The sequence below is a fragment of the Neoarius graeffei genome, chromosome 28 (assembly GCF_027579695.1).
Source record: "Neoarius graeffei isolate fNeoGra1 chromosome 28, fNeoGra1.pri, whole genome shotgun sequence".
NCBI classification, from domain to species: domain Eukaryota; kingdom Metazoa; phylum Chordata; class Actinopteri; order Siluriformes; family Ariidae; genus Neoarius; species Neoarius graeffei.
In genome coordinates this window covers 2338441-2358302 of record NC_083596.1, presented here as the reverse complement: position 1 = coordinate 2358302, position 19862 = coordinate 2338441, and the positions used below count along the sequence as shown (strand labels likewise).

General features: G+C 41.9%; 1 protein-coding gene across 1 annotated transcript; it reads left to right on the top strand.

Moving 5' to 3' along the window:
- Window positions 1-2334: 2334 nt before the first annotated feature.
- tex55 (testis expressed 55) lies at window positions 2335-8192 on the top strand. The gene is made up of 4 exons (XM_060912159.1): window positions 2335-2589; window positions 2731-2865; window positions 4907-4969; window positions 7947-8192. Exons 2-4 carry the CDS (start codon window positions 2755-2757, stop codon window positions 8001-8003), a joined length of 231 nt encoding a protein of 76 aa, XP_060768142.1. The 5' UTR covers window positions 2335-2589; window positions 2731-2754; the 3' UTR covers window positions 8004-8192.
- The last annotated feature ends 11670 nt before the right edge of the window (window positions 8193-19862 follow it).

Below are 19862 nucleotides of genomic sequence, written 5' to 3'. Positions count from 1 at the left end.
TGTGTGTGTGTGTGTGTGTGTTGAAGTCTCTAGTCTAGACCAGGAATAATTACTCTCTCACACACTCTGTGTGTGCGTGTGTGTGTGTGTGTGTGTTTAGATCGCATAACTTACATTTCACTGAGACATATATATGCAAATTTTTTTAATCATGTCGCAGAACAATGCAACAAGGAAATATGTTTTGTCTCTCAGTCAACTCCGATTAAAAGAAATTCCAGGTGACACGCTAACGAATCATAAATCTGAAAATAAAAATCACACGGACCGATTTAACCGTTTTCACCTCGACTTTCCGGTTTAATTACTGAAGAAAAAAATATCGCGGTGGCATCAAACATTCGCCATTGTTTCACGTCACCGTGATTGCTTTAATAACCTGATACTTAGTACGGAAGTGTGGCTGCCAGAAATACACGTGTACACACACACACATATATCCATCCATCCATACAGGTTGTAGCCGGTTGTCATGGTAACAGTGATTCTCGTTGTAGCCACTTAGCTAGCTAGCAAACGCCTACTAACTAACTAACTAACTAACTAACTAACTAAGTCACTAGTACAGGTGGAGTAGTGTTAGTATAAACCACTACAGTATGTTTAGTATACGATTCGGAACTAAACCTATAGATTTCCTTGAATCCGTGCGCCCCCTGCCGGATTAACCCATGAATAACAGGGATTTTATTATTATTGCTATTTTTTTTTCTCTCTCTCTCCCCGCCTCGGGTTCACGGAGGGACACGCGCACCGTCTGCCCTACATAGCACGCGCGCGCCGTGATGTCATCTGAGGACGACGGTGGTGTAACCTAGAAACTGCGCCTCTTCTTCTTCTTCTTCTTCTTCTCTGCTTCTGTAATCTTATCACTGTGTTCTACAAAGAGTTTTTTACTTCACAAAAAAGTACAAGTCAAGTTTATTTTTGATATACACTGTATCGCCAAAAGTTTGTGCACCCCTGACCATCACATCACCCATATGTCTTTGTTGAACATCTCGTTCCAGATTAATTCCCCCTTTTTGCTGTTATAATAAAATCCACTCCACTCTTCTCTTTTCTTCTGGGAAGGCTTTCCACTAGATTTTGGGGCGTGGCCCTGATATTGGGATGTTGAGATGTTGAGGCTCCAGTTCATCCCAAAGGTGTTCAGTGGGGTTGAGTTCAGTCAGGGCTCTGTGCAGGACACTTGAGGTCTTCAGTCTAACCTTCACACACACCATGTCTTCATGGAGCTCGCTTTGTGCTCAGCATCATCATCGTCATGCTGGAACAGGTTTGGTCTCTTAGTTCCAGTAAAGGAACACTGTAATGTTACAGAATGCAGACATTCTGTGCAATTGCGCATTTCTGACTCGGAGGTAAATTATTTGAGGAAGAAGCTCATATGGGTGTGATGGTGAGATGTGGATTTACATGTGTATTCACACTGAAATGCTAACAGCAAGGCTCAGGTACTTGCTTACATGTAACAGATTATACGAAATGCACACACACACACACACACACACACACACACACACACACACACACACACACACACAAGGAAAAAAGCAAATGCACTAAGGTAAAGTGAGCAAGTGACAAAGTAAAAAGGATGACTATGGAGATGAACTGACATATGACATATATAATAATAATAATAATAATAATAATAATAATAATATAGTAGTAGTAGTAGTAGTAGTAGTAGTAGTAATAACAATAGTACTACTAATAATAATATCATCAACAACAATAATAGTAGTAGTAGTAGTAGTAGCAATAGTACTACTAATAATATCAACAACAACAATAATAACTAAGCACTGCATCACTAATAATAATAGTAGTAATAGTAGCAATAGTACTACTAATAATATGAACAACAATAATAATAATAATAGTAGTAGTAGTAGTAGTAATAACAATAGTACTACTACTAACAACAACAACAACAACAACAATAATAATAATAATAATAATAATAATAATAATAATAAATCCCTCATCGTTAGACTATTTATTATTCAAATATTTTACTGTTAATTACATTTAGAAAGTTAGGTGAGAAGTAGCCTGTGCAGTATTATTTTTATGTATTTATTCCTTTGCTTTGTTAAAATATTAAAAAAATAACATTTGGCTTATATTCAATTAGACTTTATGGATTATGTGATTGTGACGTGGTTGTGATGTGACATTATTTTGCCACCCTATGTAACGCAGTAGTCTGCTCTCCTGAACGCTGCTGCTTCTCTTCAGGACCGGAAAAGTGTGAAAGTGTTAAATCCGGGGACTTGATCCGACTTTATTTCCGCATTCTCAGCCCACTGGCTCTCAAACAGCTGACCGTTGAAAGCGCGCACGTGCTCGTGCTCAAGTGCGTGATTTGAAATTTCGGGGGAAACGGTCGGTATCTGATTACAGTTATGACATCATCCAAGTCTTTCGCGCGCGGTTGCCAGGGGTTACAGCCTGACATTTCATTCGCTATAAACAAACCGACAGGAAGCCAAACTGTGAAGAACAGCGTGATTTTTTTTGGTTTTCTTTCATTTAGGAATCAGTTCCTCACTTTCAGGAGATTATAATCAGTGCTAAAAGGTGAAGCTGCTTCATTACCAAACCTTAACGACAGTGACACAGGTTACATTAGTTTGGTTTAACTGATCAGAAAAGTTCTCAGCTTCAGGTTTACTCGGCCCTGTTTCTGATCACTTTTGGAATTGATTTTTCTCTTTACAGTCTGAAAGATTTCTCACCATCATCATGGCGAATTCAGATTTAGGCCCAGCAGAACAACAAGCATCGGCCTCTGCAGATCCTTACGAGAGGGCGGTGGAATACCTGGAGAGACATAACATTCTGCAGGTGTTTCAGGTAGGAAAATGAGAGTCATCATCCTGAGTATCCTGATGATAAAGGTTTAGTTCAGGGAGAGCCAACCGTATGACCTGGAAAGTCCTTTATCGCCTGGAATGTCCATTTATTATTCAGAAAAAAAACCCAAACTGTGATGTTGCACATTTCATGGTCATGTCATGCATCTTCACTCTGTGATCTTTTATTGAACATTTCAGCTCACTGTGTACAGAGTGGCTATTCATTCCTTCATTCATTCGCACATATTCTCTTCTTTTTACACATTCATGTCACGACTCTTCGTCATGCTCATCCTGTGACCTGTTTTTTTTTTTTAAACATTCCAGGTCATACTGTACAGCTCAGACTTCAAAACAGCCCATACACATACCCCTTAAATATGTCTATTTTTCAAATTTGTACATTTTAGATTCTTCTTATTTTTTATTCTGTTTAAAAACTACTTTTGTCTATTTTTAAATTCTTTTATCTTAACTGTCCAATCACAAAGCAAATTCCTTGTATGTGAGAACGGACTTGGCAATAAACTCGATTCTGATTCTGATTCTGAGAAAAGATAGCTGAGTTTTATTGCCTGATAAATCCGTCAAGATGCACAAGATTAATGTGTTTCTGAAATCAAGATTGGTGTTTCTGAGCTTTTTGTAATAGACACCAGTGTGACCGGATGTCTAAAAAATACTTTGGAGATAATCTCATTTTACTTTTACAGTTCTTGTTATCACTTCAGGGGAAAAAAACAAACAACTTTGTCCTGACTCATCTTGTACTAGTCTTGTTTTTGTCCAATTACGTGCTCTCTAGAACATGTATGTCCCGCCCATGGGGGGCATGTCTTGTTCTACAGGATCAGTGTGTTAGCATTAAACATGGCTTTTCGGTGTATTTTGGGCCGTGCACCTGAATTAACCCTATTTTATTAGCATTAATAAACCCAGATGGAGTTTAGATTCAGATTTCAGATTCACTTTATTTGTCATTTCCCTGAGTATTTACATATACAGAAAGAAACGAAAGAGTGTTTCTCATCAGCATGATGCAGTGCAATTAAAAAGTTAAATTATTAGTTATAAATGATCAATCTCTGAAAATAGATCTAAAATAACCATTCAGACAGAAACAATCAATCTCTAAAATAGAACTAAAAACAATCAAATTTGGAGGTTGTGTGATTGCGTAACTGAAGGACACTCTTTGAAAAAATGTTTTAACAGCATGATGGTGTTCAGTGTCAGAATGTTGATCGTGCAGACTGATGGAGAATTCTGTCTTTGTACAACTTGAGTTCTCCATCAGTAAGAGTCTCCTGGTGGCGACCCTGTGGTCCTCCGTCACCGTCAGCACCTCTGCGTCTCAAACACGTATGCCATAACTCCAAAAACACACGTCGTCTAGGACACTGGTTCTCAAAGTGGGGTTTGGGATCCTTAGGGATCCGTGAGGCACAGCCAGGGATCTGTGATTTTTATTTTTTGAAACCCACCTTATCAAAATTGACTCAAATTTAACATATCAACAAAATGTTCTGGAATAGAGAACTCTATGACTCTAATAAACAGATAAAATATCACTTGACAAATTTAAATCATGTTCATGAAATAGATCTGTACCGAGAGGGTTTGTGGAATTCTGGTTCAACTCTTGAGCGAGTTCACTGTGAAGTGTGTTTAGACTGGGCGGGGCTGTACCGTATCTCAAAATCTGTTGTGTAAATCAGTCAAGCGCTTCAACATGCCATCTTCCTGATTTCCTGTTTCAAAAGGTTTCTTTTCCAACACATACTGAAACAAATCACAGCTCTCAAGCCATTTCAGGAGGATTTTAACTGTGGTTTAAATTAAACATTTAAATTAAATTTTGCTCCAGCAACACTTTCTAGTTAATGATCGCAGAAAATTAGCAACACGCGAGACGGCCTAGTCACATCGCAGTCAGAAATCATCAGCGACATCATGAGCAGGTCTATTCGGGTCTGTGCCGAGCAAGCCCGGGTTATTACTCATCTCATTTTCTCATTTTCTCTTTTTTCTCTTATCAGGAAATCACAGAGAGCCTGGTTTATGACAGACCTGATGACCCCCTGCGGTTTATGTTAGAGCAGGTACGCATGGATGTGTTATGAGTTTCCCAGGCAGCGCAGATATTTGTATGTCAAAAAACATTTGCAGTGATGGATGCCCACCCGACCCAGTGATTTAGCCCATAATTTACTTCATAATTGCTCAAAAAAAAAAAAAAACATGTGCCAAAAATCCACAGCACAGACTGGAGTTGTGTTCCAAGCCCAACCCAACATTTCCTGTTTCACCAGATCAGTTCTGTTTCCTCAGAATCTGAATTCTGCCTGAAGGTGAAGGTGGACCTTTAGGAACACAATTGATGATTAATAGCCTCAACTTTCGAGAAATTGTCCCAAGAAATGTTCAGACATGTATTTCACTCACAGTCTACAAATTCTGACACAAATCTTCACACACTTACATCAAGGGGCATCATTTAGATTCATAATCTTATTTTTAAATAAACAGAGTTCAAAGTGAAGTTTAATTATAATCCAGATCACTTTCTGCTTTGCATGTTCCAGGATGTCCTGTAGGGATGGAGTGATACAAAATAATTAACAGTTATTCCACGAAATCGAGTCGTACATGAGCTGATAGCCGACGAGGCGCGTAGCACCGAGTTGTCTATAATCCATGTACAATGAGACTGAGTGGAATAACTGTTTTATTCTCTACACATTCACTGGATTTTGAGAAACAGGGCTTTTTTTTCAAATTTGATAAATAAAAACTTTATACAAAACCTCAGGCAAATTAATTTCTGCTTCGAATGTAAACAAACCAGCGAAATGACAGGAGCAATTTGTGAAAAATCTCTCATCTCATCTCATTATCTCTAGCCGCTTTATCCTTCTACAGGGTCGCAGGCAAGCTGGATCCTATCCCAGCTGACTACGGGCGAAAGGCGGGGTACACCCTGGACAAGTCGCCAGGTCATCACAGGGCTGACACATAGACACAGACAACCATTCACACTCACATTCACACCTACGCTCAATTTAGAGTCACCAGTTAACCTAACCTGCATGTCTTTGGACTGTGGGGGAAACCGGAGCACCCGGAGGAAACCCACGCGGACACGGGGAGAACATGCAAACTCCACACAGAAAGGCCCTCGCCGGCCCCGGGGCTCGAACCCAGGACCTTCTTGCTGTGAGGCGACAGCGCTAACCACTACACCACCGTGCCGCCTTTGTGAAAAATGTGATAATAATAATAATTCTTGAAAAATAAAAAAAGATACGTTCTTACCATCAGATACTTTCATTCCATATTTTGTTGCTTTTTTGTATTTTTTTGGGTGTTGTTTTCGAGTAGAGTTTTTGTTTCGTCCTCAGTTGGTTCAGCAACACGCTCCACCATTTTGTTTTTCTCTACTCACAGTATATGAGCTGATATCCTAGTAGTAGGGTAGCCTATCAGAGCACACGATTGCTCATATCCAGTGGATGTGGATAGAATAAAGGGTGTTGTACAGGGCTCGGCAATACGATCATCAATTCTGTCACAATAAACTTACACTTATAACCCGAGATATCAAGGGATCATGATAGATTTTCCAGTTTTTCTTAAATACTATTTTACAAACTCTGACTGGAAGCAGTGGGTTTGACGGTACAGATTTTGGACTGAACTTTTTTTTTTTACAGTTACTATGAGAATTTATTTAAATTATTCGAAATACATTATTCTAGATTGTTAGTTATTAAAAAAATAATTCTGTTGTGCTGGCAGTTGGTGACCAAACCTATAAACCATGATACATATTGTGTATCTTAACAATGTTTTCATGTATTGTGGTATGATATTTCTGTTGTATCACATAGCTAGCCTCGCCACCTCACAGCCTCGGAGTCCCCAGGTCGATCCTGAGCTCGGGTTACTGTGTGTGTGGAGGTTCTATGCTCCCTGTTTCCATGTGGGTTTCATCTGGGGATTTTCCAATTTCCTTTCACCTCCGAAATAAATCCATTGGTGACGCTGAATTACTTCGAGGTGTGAGAGTGTGTGTGTATGTGTGTGTGTGGTGTCCTGCGATAGACTAGTGTTACATCCAAGGTGTGTTCCTGTCTCACACTTGGGGATGTTCCCGGGATAGACTCCGGATCCACCAGCTTTCCTGACCAGGATAAAGAAGTTACAGAAGATTACTGAATGTTAGAAAAGTAAAATGGCCGCCGCATCAATAACTTTACATCATTCAGCTCCAGGTGAAGTTTGACTGATGTTATTTAAATGATAGGAAGTTATATTTTGCCCAAAACCACATCAGCACATCTGGAGAACTGGATGTGGTTAGAGGCGGATATTAACACCAGAGGTGCCAGCTGTGGCATTTTAAGATTTTTTGGCTTGTTGCTATGGTGATACAGGAGACAGGAGACACCTAAAAACGATGTGTCTCTGCTTTCTCAGATAAAGAAACAGAGATCAAATTTGCACCCTGGAAAAGCTGATTCAGTGGAGGGGAAAGGACGCACGACACGTTTGCTTCTCGCAGTTAATTTCGCTTCGTGGTGGAAAACTTTGACCTGCAGATTCACAAGCTTCATTTTGTGAAGCAGTAGAAAGAAAACAAGAAGAGGGGAGTGATAGATCAGAAAAATAAAATGACCATATTTTCTGTTTCCTTGAGGTGTTTTTGTGCCAATTTCTTTTTTAAATCAGCCTGCTAGGATTTTCTTGTTAGTAATGTTGTGAACTAATTTCTGTTATTTGTATCGAACATTCATCTCAAAGCTCCAGTACAAAATAAAAAAAAGAAAGAAAGAAATAGGTGTCCAGAGTAAGGTCAGATTCGTATGAAGAAGATCTCAGACACCAAACGTCTCAACCATCCAATTACACTGATTTTTTTTTAAGCAGACTATTCCTTCTGACCTGATTCTATTTAATTCATAATGAATTAATTTTTTATGAAAGGAGTAATATGTTTCTTGCACAGATTTAGCCTTACAAATGTGAGACTGGATTTTTTTTTTTTTAATTTTTATTTATTTTTTACTGTGTGTTTAGTTGCAGAAGATGATCCAAGCCCGTGATGAGACGAACGAAGCTGTGAAAGATGAATAGTTTTCTCAGAAATGGGACTGTGCAGCAGACAATGATACCACATATTTGTACGCTGGTGTTATTTCCTGGAATGCACTCATAATTGCAGCTCCTCACATCACATTATCTCTAGCCGCTTTATCCTTCTACAGGGTCGCAGGCAAGCTGGAGCCTATCCCAGCTGACTACGGGCGAAAGGCGGGGTACACCCTGGACAAGTCGCCAGGTCATCACAGGGCTGACACATAGACACAGACAACCATTCACACTCACATTCACACCTACGGTCAATTTAGAGTCACCAGTTAACCTAACCTGCATGTCTTTGGACTGTGGGGGAAACCGGAGCACCCGGAGGAAACCCACGCGGACACGGGGAGAACATGCAAACTCCGCACAGAAAGGCCCTCGCCGGCCCCGGGGCTCGAACCCAGGACCTTCTTGCTGTGAGGCGACAGCGCTAACCACTACACCACCGTGCCGCCCCGGGTTGCAGCTCCTATTGTAAAAAAAAAAAGAAAAGAAAAAATATTTATTTCCTATTTTGCTTTGACAAAATTTTTGATATACTTTTCTTTTATGAGATATTACTTGTATTTGCATGAAAGAGACTCGTTCCAATAGATACGGCTTCAAAGGCATGCACATGGAACGTCATTTGGAAACTCAGTGAGCAGAATGAAGAGGAGAAGAGAACTTCCTAAATATATATAAATAAATAAATAAATAAATATATATATATATATATATATATATATATATATATATATATATATATATATATATATTTTTTTTTTTTTTAAATAAACAGGTTTTTGTGTTTTATAAGAGCAGGATTGGTAAACTGCTAAAGTCCTCCAGGTGATGAGGAAAAATCCTAAGTGTGTGTTGAAAGTAGATTTGTAGGAAGAAACTGGCTTTAGGTTTGCAGTGAAAACAAACACTGGCTCACACACTGTATTGCGATTTGCATGAGGGTATTTTGGCTGTAGGAGTAAAGGAAGTCTTTGTTTGTAGTAGGTTTACCTTTCAGTGTATCGCTCTGGTCATCATCCTGCGCTTTGAAGCTGCATCTGCTGTTTCAGCTGCGCCACATAAAGCCCTGTTAAGTACATCCTTTCCCTGTGATTTAAGGGGAGCCAGAAGCACAGGGCTGAAAAACAAGAGCCGTCTCTCCTCTCCGTCCTGGTGGATTAAGCACGAATGAGAATTGGATTTCAGTGCGTAAGGTTAGAACAGACCTTTTTTTTTGTACTCAGAATAAGCACATCTAACATCGTGCTCTTACTCATGAATCTGAATCAAGCCCGATTAGTCATCATTCATCAACCAGGTTAGTTATAGCAACCAACCGAACTTTATAATGATCTTACCAAAGCTATCACAGATGAACAAAATCCTGAAATTAGTATGCATTCGTGTTTTTGCATCTACATACACACAGTGCTGGGCAAATCCTTAGGCATCCTGTTGTTGTTGTTGTTGTTGTTTTCCTTCATACAAACTTTGTTATAGATTTCTATTTGATGATTTCTACATTATCAAGCCAAAACGTTACAAAAACATTTTAGAGTTCCAAATGTTCTTTTTTTCCAGCACAAAATTAAATGCTACAGAAAAAAACGTTTGTATCTGAGCGGCGTATTCCATAAGAGAGCACTTTTCAGATTAAAAAAAGAAAACATAATGAAGGCTGCTGGGTTTTGGTGTAAAATGAAGAAGTGAGTGTGACAGTCAAAGTGTCCAGAAGAACTGGGGCTGGTTCTGGAAGATGCTCAGTAAAACCTACAGATCATTTCCACATAAAACTGCACTCTCAAAGCGTCGTCTCACACCAAATATTGACTCTGTTTCATTTATGACTTAGTGATTACTGTTTGTAGTAATTTTTTAATGCTGAAACATTTCATTTCATTATTTTTTAAGCCATTTGTGGTCGACAGCATTTCTTTCCATGCGCCTAAGACTTTTACACAGCACTGTATGTGCTGATAATTAGGAGCAGAGAAAGTAAAGAATAAAACATCATCATCATCATCATCGTCATGCCGTAATAGGAAAATAATCAGTAATGAAGTTACTGCTAGCACCCTGACATTGATTTTTTTGCCCTATAACACCAAATCCTGGAGGGTTTTAATCCTCTCATACCACAATACAACAACAGATCAACAATTATTACAGTTTTTTACTGATGAAACAGCAGTACATCTCTTTCTATCCGTTTGTAGTTTGTTCCTGTTCTTACTTAGCAGCTATAAACAGTCTGTGGCAGCGGGGGCATGTTCAAGCGCCGGTCTGTGACAGGAGGGCAGATTCAGCGAAGGTAAGTGGCAGAATCACTACACCTGACATTAATTAACCTGTGTTTGTGTGTGTGTTCCCAGTGACCGCGCCCTATTTAAAGAGGGAGAGCAGAGAGCAGAGGGTCTCTCCCCCCGAACCAGACGCCGGTTGTGTGTGTGGCTGTCTGTGTGTTTGATTAAATTGTTCGCTGAAAAGTGTGACAATAAAACCGTTATCAACCTGAGCTCTGTCCTGCCGTCCTCTGTGCTCCGCCCATACACGAGAACTGCCACAGTGGTGCTGAAACCCGGAACGGAGCACCAATGCCGAACCGCCCCATGGAGTCTTCCCCGTTCACCGACCTGGTCCACGCCCTCGCCACGGCCCAGCAAAGTCAGCACCAGGCGCTAGTCACGCTCCGTAAGGAGCAGGAGCAGCGCTTTGAGGCCCTGGTGTTGGCCCAGCAAGAGGACCGACAGGCGTTCCGGCACCTCCTCGCATCGGCAGGGACAACCGACGCTTCCACCGCGGGCCCGTCCCCCCTCACCCTCAAGAATATCATTAAAAAATTCATAAGTGAGGACGCACGTAATTGGGATAAGTGGCTTGAGCCCTTGTTGTTTTCAGTGCGAGAGGTTCCCCAAGCCTCCACGGGGTTCTCCCTGTTCGAATTATTATATGGGTGTAAGCCGTGCGGCATTCTAGACATGCTGCGGGAAAATTGGGAGGAGGGACCTTCACAAAGTAAGAATGAAATTCAATACGTTATGGACCTGCGCGCAAAACTCCACACGCTCACCCACCTAACCCAGGAGAATTTGCGGCAGGCCCAAGAACGGCAAGCCCGCCTGTACAACAAGGGTACGCGCCTTAGGGAGTTCACACCGGGAGATAAGGTACTCGTACTGTTGCCCACATCGAGCTCCAAATTGATCGCCAAGTGGCAAGGACCCTTTGAGGTCACATGGCGAGTCGGGGATGTCGACTACGAGGTGAGGCGAACGGACAGGGGTGGGGCACTACAGATTTACCACCTCAATCTGCTTAAACTCTGGAATGAGGAGGTCCCCGTGGCGTTGGTGTCGGTGGTTCCGGAGAAGGCGGAGCTGGGGCCGGAGGTTCAAAAAGGGGCATCGTCGAGGAGTCCCACAGTGACTGGAGCAGCCCGGTGGTCTTGGTACCCAAGGCCGACGGGTCAGTCCGGTTCTGTGTGGACTATAGAAAAGTCAACGCGGTGTCTAAATTCGACGCGTACCCAATGCCTCGTATTGATGAGTTGCTCGATCGACTCGGCACGGCTCGCTTTTATTTGACACTGGATGTGACGAAGGGATATTGGCAGATCCCCTTGACTCCACTATCCCGAGAAAAAACGGCCTTTTCCACACCGTTTGGTTTACACCAATTCGTCACACTTCCGTTTGGGCTGTTTGGGGCGCCCGCTACGTTTCAGCGGCTGATGGACAGGGTCCTCCGCCCCCACGCCACCTATGCGGCCGCCTATCTCGACGAAATCATCGTCTATAGTAATGACTGGCCGAGGCACCTCGAACATCTAAGGGCCGTCCTTAAGTCGCTGAGGCGAGCAGGTCTCACAGCTAACCCGAAGAAGTGTGCGATTGGGCGGGTGGAAGTACGGTATCTGGGCTTCCACTTGGGCAACGGGCAGGTGCGTCCCCAAATTAACAAGACCGCAGCAGTTGCGGCCTGCCCGAGACCCAAGACCAAAAAGGGGGTGAGACAGTTCCTGGGGCTGGCTGGCTATTATCGTAGGTTTATACCTAATTATTCGGACGTCACCAGCCCGCTGACTGATCTGACTAAAAAGGTGGCACCAGATCCAGTCCAGTGGACGGAGCAATGCCAGCGGGCTTTTTCTGAGGTAAAGGCTGCACTGTGTGGGGGGCCGCTTTTACACTCCCCTGACTTTTGCAGACGGATGCGTCGAACAGAGGGCTGGGGGCGGTTTTGTCCCAGGAGGTGGAGGGGGAGGACCGCCCCGTCCTGTACATCAGCAGGAAGCTGTCGGTGCATGAGGGGCGCTACAGCACCATAGAGAGTGTCTGGCCATCAAGTGGGCGGTCCTCGCTCTCCGGTACTATCTGCTGGGGCGCCCTTTCACCCTCTGTTTGGACCACGCGCCCCTCCAGTGGCTCCACCGCATGAAGGATGCTAATGCGCGGATCACCCGTTGGTATCTGGCACTCCAACCCTTTAATTTCAAGGTGGTCCACAGGCCGGGGGCGCAGATGGTCGTGGCGGACTTCCTCTCCCGTCAAGGGGGGGGGAGTCGGCTGCAGGCCGCGGGAGGTGGGGGTATGTGGCAGCGGGGGCATGGTCAAGCGCTGGTCTGTGACAGGAGGGCAGAGTCAGGGAAGGTAAGTGGCAGAATCACTACACCTGACATTAATTAACCTGTGTTTGTGTGTGTGTTCCCAGTGACCGCACCCTATTTAAAAAGGGAGAGCAGAGAGCAGAGGGTCTCTCCCCCCGAACCAGACGCCGGTTGTGTGTGTGGCTGTCTGTGTGTTTGATTAAATTGTTCGCTGAAAAGTGTGACAATAAAACCGTTATCAACCTGAGCTCTGTCCTGCCGTCCTCTGTGCTCCGCCCATACATAATGAGCCAAAAACAAACAAAGCTCAATGCAGCTTGTCATGTTGCCAAGAAACCACAAAGCGTTAAATAAACTCTTCTGTCCTGAAGATTTCTGGAAAAGTTTCAACTGTACCCCTGAGTGCCGGCACTGGAGACTCCTTCCATAAATGTTAAACAAACCTTTCCTTCAGAAAGGAAACATTATCGTATGAACCATTATGCTACGGTGACATGACAGCTCGCGATGGGTTATCGATGAAAATGAGGTGTTTGGTGGTGAAGGCTCCCTGAGCTTCGGGAAATTTTCCCAAACCCTTCTGCGAGTATTGTCGCTTAGTTTCCCAACGAAAACATCATCGAATTTCAGTGCATGCACTGGAATTTTTCACGATGTTTTTGGCAATTCATGAGGCAGAAACACACCCAAAATGACTTGCGATGCTTGGAGAACATTCGCCGTGCATCGCATGATTGGTGGCGATGCGATCAATTTTTCATCGCCAAGTATTCACAAACCCATCGCGAGCAGTAGTGTGAGCGTAGCCCAGGCTTGTAGTATACTCAAGTCCAGGACTCGGACTCGAGTCTGACTCGTGCCCTAATTTTAAGGACTCGTGACTCGACTTGGACCTGAGCACTGATGACTTGGACTCAGACTTGTACATTAACTGCATTCAGACTCATAAATTGGAGATGAGGACTCAGATCTTTTTGTTACTTTTTGTAACATGCAATAATAATTAGGCATAAGATATTTATATCTTAACACCATCAACCTCATCTCATCTCTAGCCGCTTTATCCTGTTCTACAGGGTCGCAGGCGAGCTGGATCCTATCCCAGCTGACTACGGGCGAAAGGCGGGGTACACCCTGGACAAGTCGCCAGGTCATCGCAGGGCTGACACATAGACACAGACAACCATTCACACTCACATTCACACCTACGCTCAATTAATGCTGTGTTCACACTTATACCGGTACGAAAGTGGTATAACTGTATCAATACAAAGTATACCGGTACAGTTTAGTGCATCTGTCCACACTAGCGAGAAATGTTTGCGGTTTTCTTTCACGGAAGTTGAAATGCGCGTGCGCGAAATGTTTCCGTGGTTACCGAGTAACTTCCTTACGAGAATATGGCGGATGAAACGTGTGTGTGCTTTTTGTTGTTAATGTACAGTCTGTATTTCTGGTGGTCATTTATTCAGTCAAATTGTATAAAACGTGCGAGGCAGTTGAGAAAGAAACAAAGAAAACTAATCTCACTTTCTCCCCCCTCACTTTCTCCCTCTTCCCTTCTCTTCCCCTCCCTTTCTCCCTCTTTCCTTCTCTTCCCCTCCCTTTCTCTCCCTTTTCCCCTCTTCCTCCTTTCTTCCTCCCTCTTTCCCCCTCCCTTTCTCCCCCCTTTCTTTGCTCCATGTAGCTCCACGGTCGTTTTGAGCCATTTTACAGCTGGAAAGCACGGGTGTGTTGTATTGTATGAATAACCCGGAAGACATAGGAATGGTTCATTGTGCATGCGCATTATATTTGTATCGATACAGAGCCGCTTCATCTGTCCACACTACAGCGAAGCGCTACAGTACCGATACTGTACCGGTACGAAACCCATACATTTGTGGGTTTCGTACCGATACAGTTATACCACTACAGTACCTGTATAGTTGCTAGTGTGGACAGGTGTTGCAGTACGAAAGTAGTTTCATCTCTCATCTCATCTCATTATCTCTAGCCGCTTTATCCTTCTACAGGGTCGCAGGCAAGCTGGAGCCTATCCCAGCTGACTACGGGCGAAAGGCGGGGTACACCCTGGACAAGTCGCCAGGTCATCACAGGGCTGACACATAGACACAGACAACCATTCACACTCACATTCACACCTACGGTCAATTTAGAGTCACCAGTTAACCTAACCTGCATGTCTTTGGACTGTGGGGGAAACCGGAGCACCTGGAGGAAACCCACGCGGACACGGGGAGAACATGCAAACTCCACACAGAAAGGCCCTCGCCGGCCACGGGGCTCGAATCCGGACCTTCTTGCTGTGAGGCGACAGCGCTAACCACTACACCACCGTGCCCGCCATCAACCTTTTCCAAAATATTTCTGATAGAAGACTTCTTTTTTGTGTGTGAATTTATTGTAGGCTATGGTATGGGACATATGGTATATGTTCACACTACTCAAAGCTATCAGTGCGTTTTAGAGAGAGTGCGTATGTGACAGCTGTGTCATTTGTGTCAGACTCGACTTGGATTCGACTCGAAATTTTCTTTAATGACTTGGACTTGAACACTGGGGACTCGAGACTGGACTTGGACTCAAGGTTTAGTGACTCGACTACAACACTGGCGGAGCCTTACAAACATTTTTAAATCTGTCCGTTGTACGAGTCCCTGTGAACGAGCCATTAATACACTCTAAAAAATAAAGGTGCTTCAGTGGTTCTTCAAATCTCTGGATGGTTCCATGGAGAGTCAAAACTCTGTGATGAACCATTACATTATGCGAAAGGTTCTTCACATTGGAAATGGTTCTTCAGAGCCTGGCATTCTCTTACCATTTGCTGGTCAATGCACATAGGCTATGTTTACACAAATCTGTCTTCACTGCTCAAACAAATGGTTTAAATGGTTCTTTAAAGAACTGTTGCATGAACGGTTCTTTGAAGCCCTGAAAAAGGTTCTTCTATGGCATCGCCCTGAAGAACCGGTACTGGCCCCATTATTTTTTAGAGTGTACACTACTATTAGGGCTGCTGTTACAGAAAATTAATCAGTACAAATCACTCCCAATAGAATTCAGCAGTGCTGTGAGACAAATTGAGTTCTTTAACACGAACAGTATCGATGTAATAAAAACTGCCACACACTTGTAGTCTGTTCTGAAAAATAAAGCCTCCATCGTCTCCCATAGCAACAGTTATTTTCTAAACTTTGGACAAGCTCAGTCCCATAATGGTGGACAGAACTGTTGCCTTAATAACCACTCGGACTTTCACAACAGGTGCACATAAACATACAGGAAGTTAACTTTAATATCGACTCGTGTCTCCATGGAGATCATCACATCAATCTGTTTATCTGCATTTTTACCTCATAATACACATTTTTAAAATATCACACTACTTAAAATCTACAGTGTGGAACACATGGACATTTCATACAGTAAATATTAAGTATATTTATTGTGTTGTTTACAGTGGATACATAATAAATCCAGTTTAAGCAATAAAAAAATACAAAGTTAGTGTTCTTTGGTTACAGTTATTGACAAGATAAATTTTCCTTCTGTTTGTCTCCATACAGGAAGATATAAAATGTACATTTGTGCTTCATCTCGTTCTCTAAAACAGGCAGTGAGTTTAATACTGTATTTTTAACACACCCTCGTCCACTTACAGCACAAGAGAGCAATTTTAAACATGGAAATGTTTTGAGCTTCGATATTCCCGTACTGACACACCATCATTTCCTGAAATCTCACCAACAAACTTCACTCCAACTGACCGAGTCATTCAGCGATCCTCAGCCTGCAATACACTGGAGACGGAAAAACCCGACAACCTGACGCAGAACACGCACTGGAGCGGCCGTTAGACTGGAATTCCCAGTCGGGAAGTCGGGTGACACCGACGGAGCCCGAGTTCTCCAACATGACGGGGACGAGGGAGACCCGGGACAGGTTGTTTTCCCATAAATTAGTTTCACCCAATCAGGGTTTGGATTCCTTCAGTAGTTCAGTGTTGGCACTGAAAGTAACTCCCTCCCTCTGGAGCTGAGGCTGGACGCTGCAGTAGGGTTTGTACAGTTTGATATTTTATCAGCCAAAACTTCAAAGGATTTCCTGCTTCGCCTCCAACTCCATTCGGTGGTGCGCTGGAGAATTAGGGCTTTGTTAGGAATTAAAATCTGTCGCCAAGAGTTACTGTATTTAACAGTTATTCCACGAAATCGAGTCGTACATGAGCTGATAGCCGACGAGGCGCGTAGCACTGAGCTGTCTATAATCCGTGTATGACGAGATTGAGTGGAATAACTTTTATTCTGTCCACATTCACTGGATTTTGAAAAACAGCATTTTAATTTTTTTGCAAATTTGATAAATAAAAACATTATACAAAATGTCCGACAAAATAATTTCCACTTAGAATGTAAACAAACCGGCGAAATGACAGGAACGACTTGTGAAAAATGTGATAAGAATAATTCTTGAAAAATTAAAAAAGATACACTACCGTTCAAAAGTTTGGGGTCACCCAGACAATTTTGTGTTTTCCATGAAAAGTCACACTTTTATTTACCACCATAAGTTATAAAATGAATAGAAAATATAGTCAAGACATTTTTCTGGCCATTTTGAGCATTTAATCGACCCCACAAATGTGATGCTCCAGAAACTCAATCTGCTCAAAGGAAGGTCAGTTTTATAGCTTCTCTAAAGAGCTCAACTGTTTTCAGCTGTGCTAACATGATTGTACAAGGGTTTTCTAATCATCCATTAGCCTTCTGAGGCAATGAGCAAACACATTGTACCATTAGAACACTGGAGTGAGAGTTGCTGGAAATGGGCCTCTATACACCTATGGAGATATTGCACCAAAAACCAGACATCTGCAGCTAGAATAGTCATTTACCACATTAGCAATGTATAGAGTGGATTTCTGATTAGTTTAAAGTGATCTGCATTGAAAAGAACAGTGCTTTTCTTTCAAAAATAAGGACATTTTAAAGTGACCCCAAACTTTTGAACGGTAGTGTACGTTCTTACCATCAAATACTTTTATTCCATACTTTGTTGCTTTTTTCTTTTTTGTATTTTTTTGGGGGTTTTGTTTTTGAGTAGTTTTTATTTCGTCCTCGGTTGGTTCAGCAACACGCTCTGCCATTTTGTTTTTCTCTACTCATGGTATATGAGCTGATATTCTAGTAGTAGAGTAGCCAATCAGAGCGCATGGTTGCTCATATCCAGTGAATGTGGAGAGAATAAATAGTATTATTTATTAAACTTAAATTCTGGGGGAAAAAATTTAAGGATTTTTTTTAAACTGTCCAGATGGGGAGAGTTGGGACAGTTCATCATGTTAAAGGTTTTTTCTTGCGGTTTACAAATATAAAATTGTTTAAAGATGTTTGTTAAAAATGTGGGCGTGTCCTTGTATGAGGATGAAGCTTATTTTGTTCCTTCTTGAGAATGGAACTGTTTAATCGAGTCAGGTTTTGGGTAAACGGATGTTTTTCTATTGCTGTACCAGCATTGTGTGTTCATACAGTTTGTATGGGACAGGTTTGGATCATAAATAAAAATTAAACATGTAGAATTAAGCTAGAGATTTTTATTTTTGTCCCATGTCTCCCCACTATGTCCTAAATCTCCCTGCAAAACAAACAATGAGAGAAAAAGTGAAGCCTGAAGCCCAGTATATGTGACCAGCTGAGAAACTAATGTTGTGCTCAGAGCGTATATTAAATAATCTCTCATGTGATATGAATGTGATGCGACCTGCAAAGAATTTCACACAGTCTACAAAAGATGAAAACTCGTCCCAGATCAGTTTTCAGGACTAAAGATGAACACGGCAGTCGACCTCTCATCATTTGATGTTCATCACATTCAGAGATTAACATTACGGATATGACTAAGCTCTGGAACGTGTTTATAATATACCGTAACTCAGAGTATAATGGATTGCAGTATTAAGCCGTGAAGCAGATGAGGGCGTGGCCAAATCAGTATCAGAACCTTCACATTCTTCATCATCTCTCCATCATTCTGTTTCTCTCAAACAAAACATGAACTTCCAGATACCAAACAACTCAATCAAAGCAAAAATCTCACATTTATACACTGTAAAAAGCTAAACATGTGTCCTTTAGACCGTTATAGCAACTACCCCATGCAGGATTTACATTTGCAGCTGTGACAGGTTGTTTTATACAACAGTGATCTTCTTAACACTGGAACAAACTGAATTGCATAAATAAATACACACTGGATGAATTTCCAGGCTTTTTTTTGTACAATCAATAACATTTTTATAGATATTTAGTTTTAAATGGTGACACTTCACGTCCAAGTATTATATCATACACATTATACGCGAACAATATGCACACACGTTATTGTTGTCGTGGGAACGTCAGAATATCGTCTCCTGTGCTCCATTTGGAAGGAGCTTGTTAATGTAGCCAGCATTTTTTTTTTTGTTGGGGGGGGGGGGGGGGGGGACATTTGCTTTTATGTTTTTTAATGGGTTTTTAAAAAATGTACATCAAAATCGTGCCGCCAAGGTTGTTTTCTGTTTACGTAACCTGGATGAAAAGGCATTTATCACATTGTGAAAATATAATATAGGCATCCAACATTTATAAGCCGTCCTTGACGGTGTCATGTTGACAAGCCATTCATGTCAGTTAAAGCAAGACTGTACAAATCGAATATTTCAAGATGAAGATGTGAGATGAAGTACAAATAAAATATAAAATAATGATTGCAAATCAAAACTTCAAGGTCTAAAGGCTGTGTGTAAATCTGTGCACTGACACTTTTGATATTAATTGCACCATCGTTATAACACTGCATGTTTGGTGTATTGCCACATCCCATATTTACTCCACCGCAAATAAAAAGGAAAAAGTCCCAGCTTGGAAGTGTTTTTTTTCCTTGTTCTCCCTGGTTTTTTTTCTTAAAGGGATCCTCCAGCAGATTGATTTTCAAATGTATTTTATGTAAAGTCATAGATTTCAAAACTCTAACTTTCATTTTCAGAGAACAAATAGTTTTTGAGAAAAATGGATTTTTTTTTTAGAATACAGGATGGGCTTCCTGTGGTAGTGGCGTATGCGATGATGTCAGGTAGTGGTCGCTTGGAGCAACTCAGCTGTTTTTTTCTCTGTCATAGTTTTGCTAGTTTTACAAGTATTTTTACCGAATGTATCAGTTTTTAAATAAGTAAAGTACAATTCGTTGTGGGCGGCACGGTGGTGTAGTGGTTA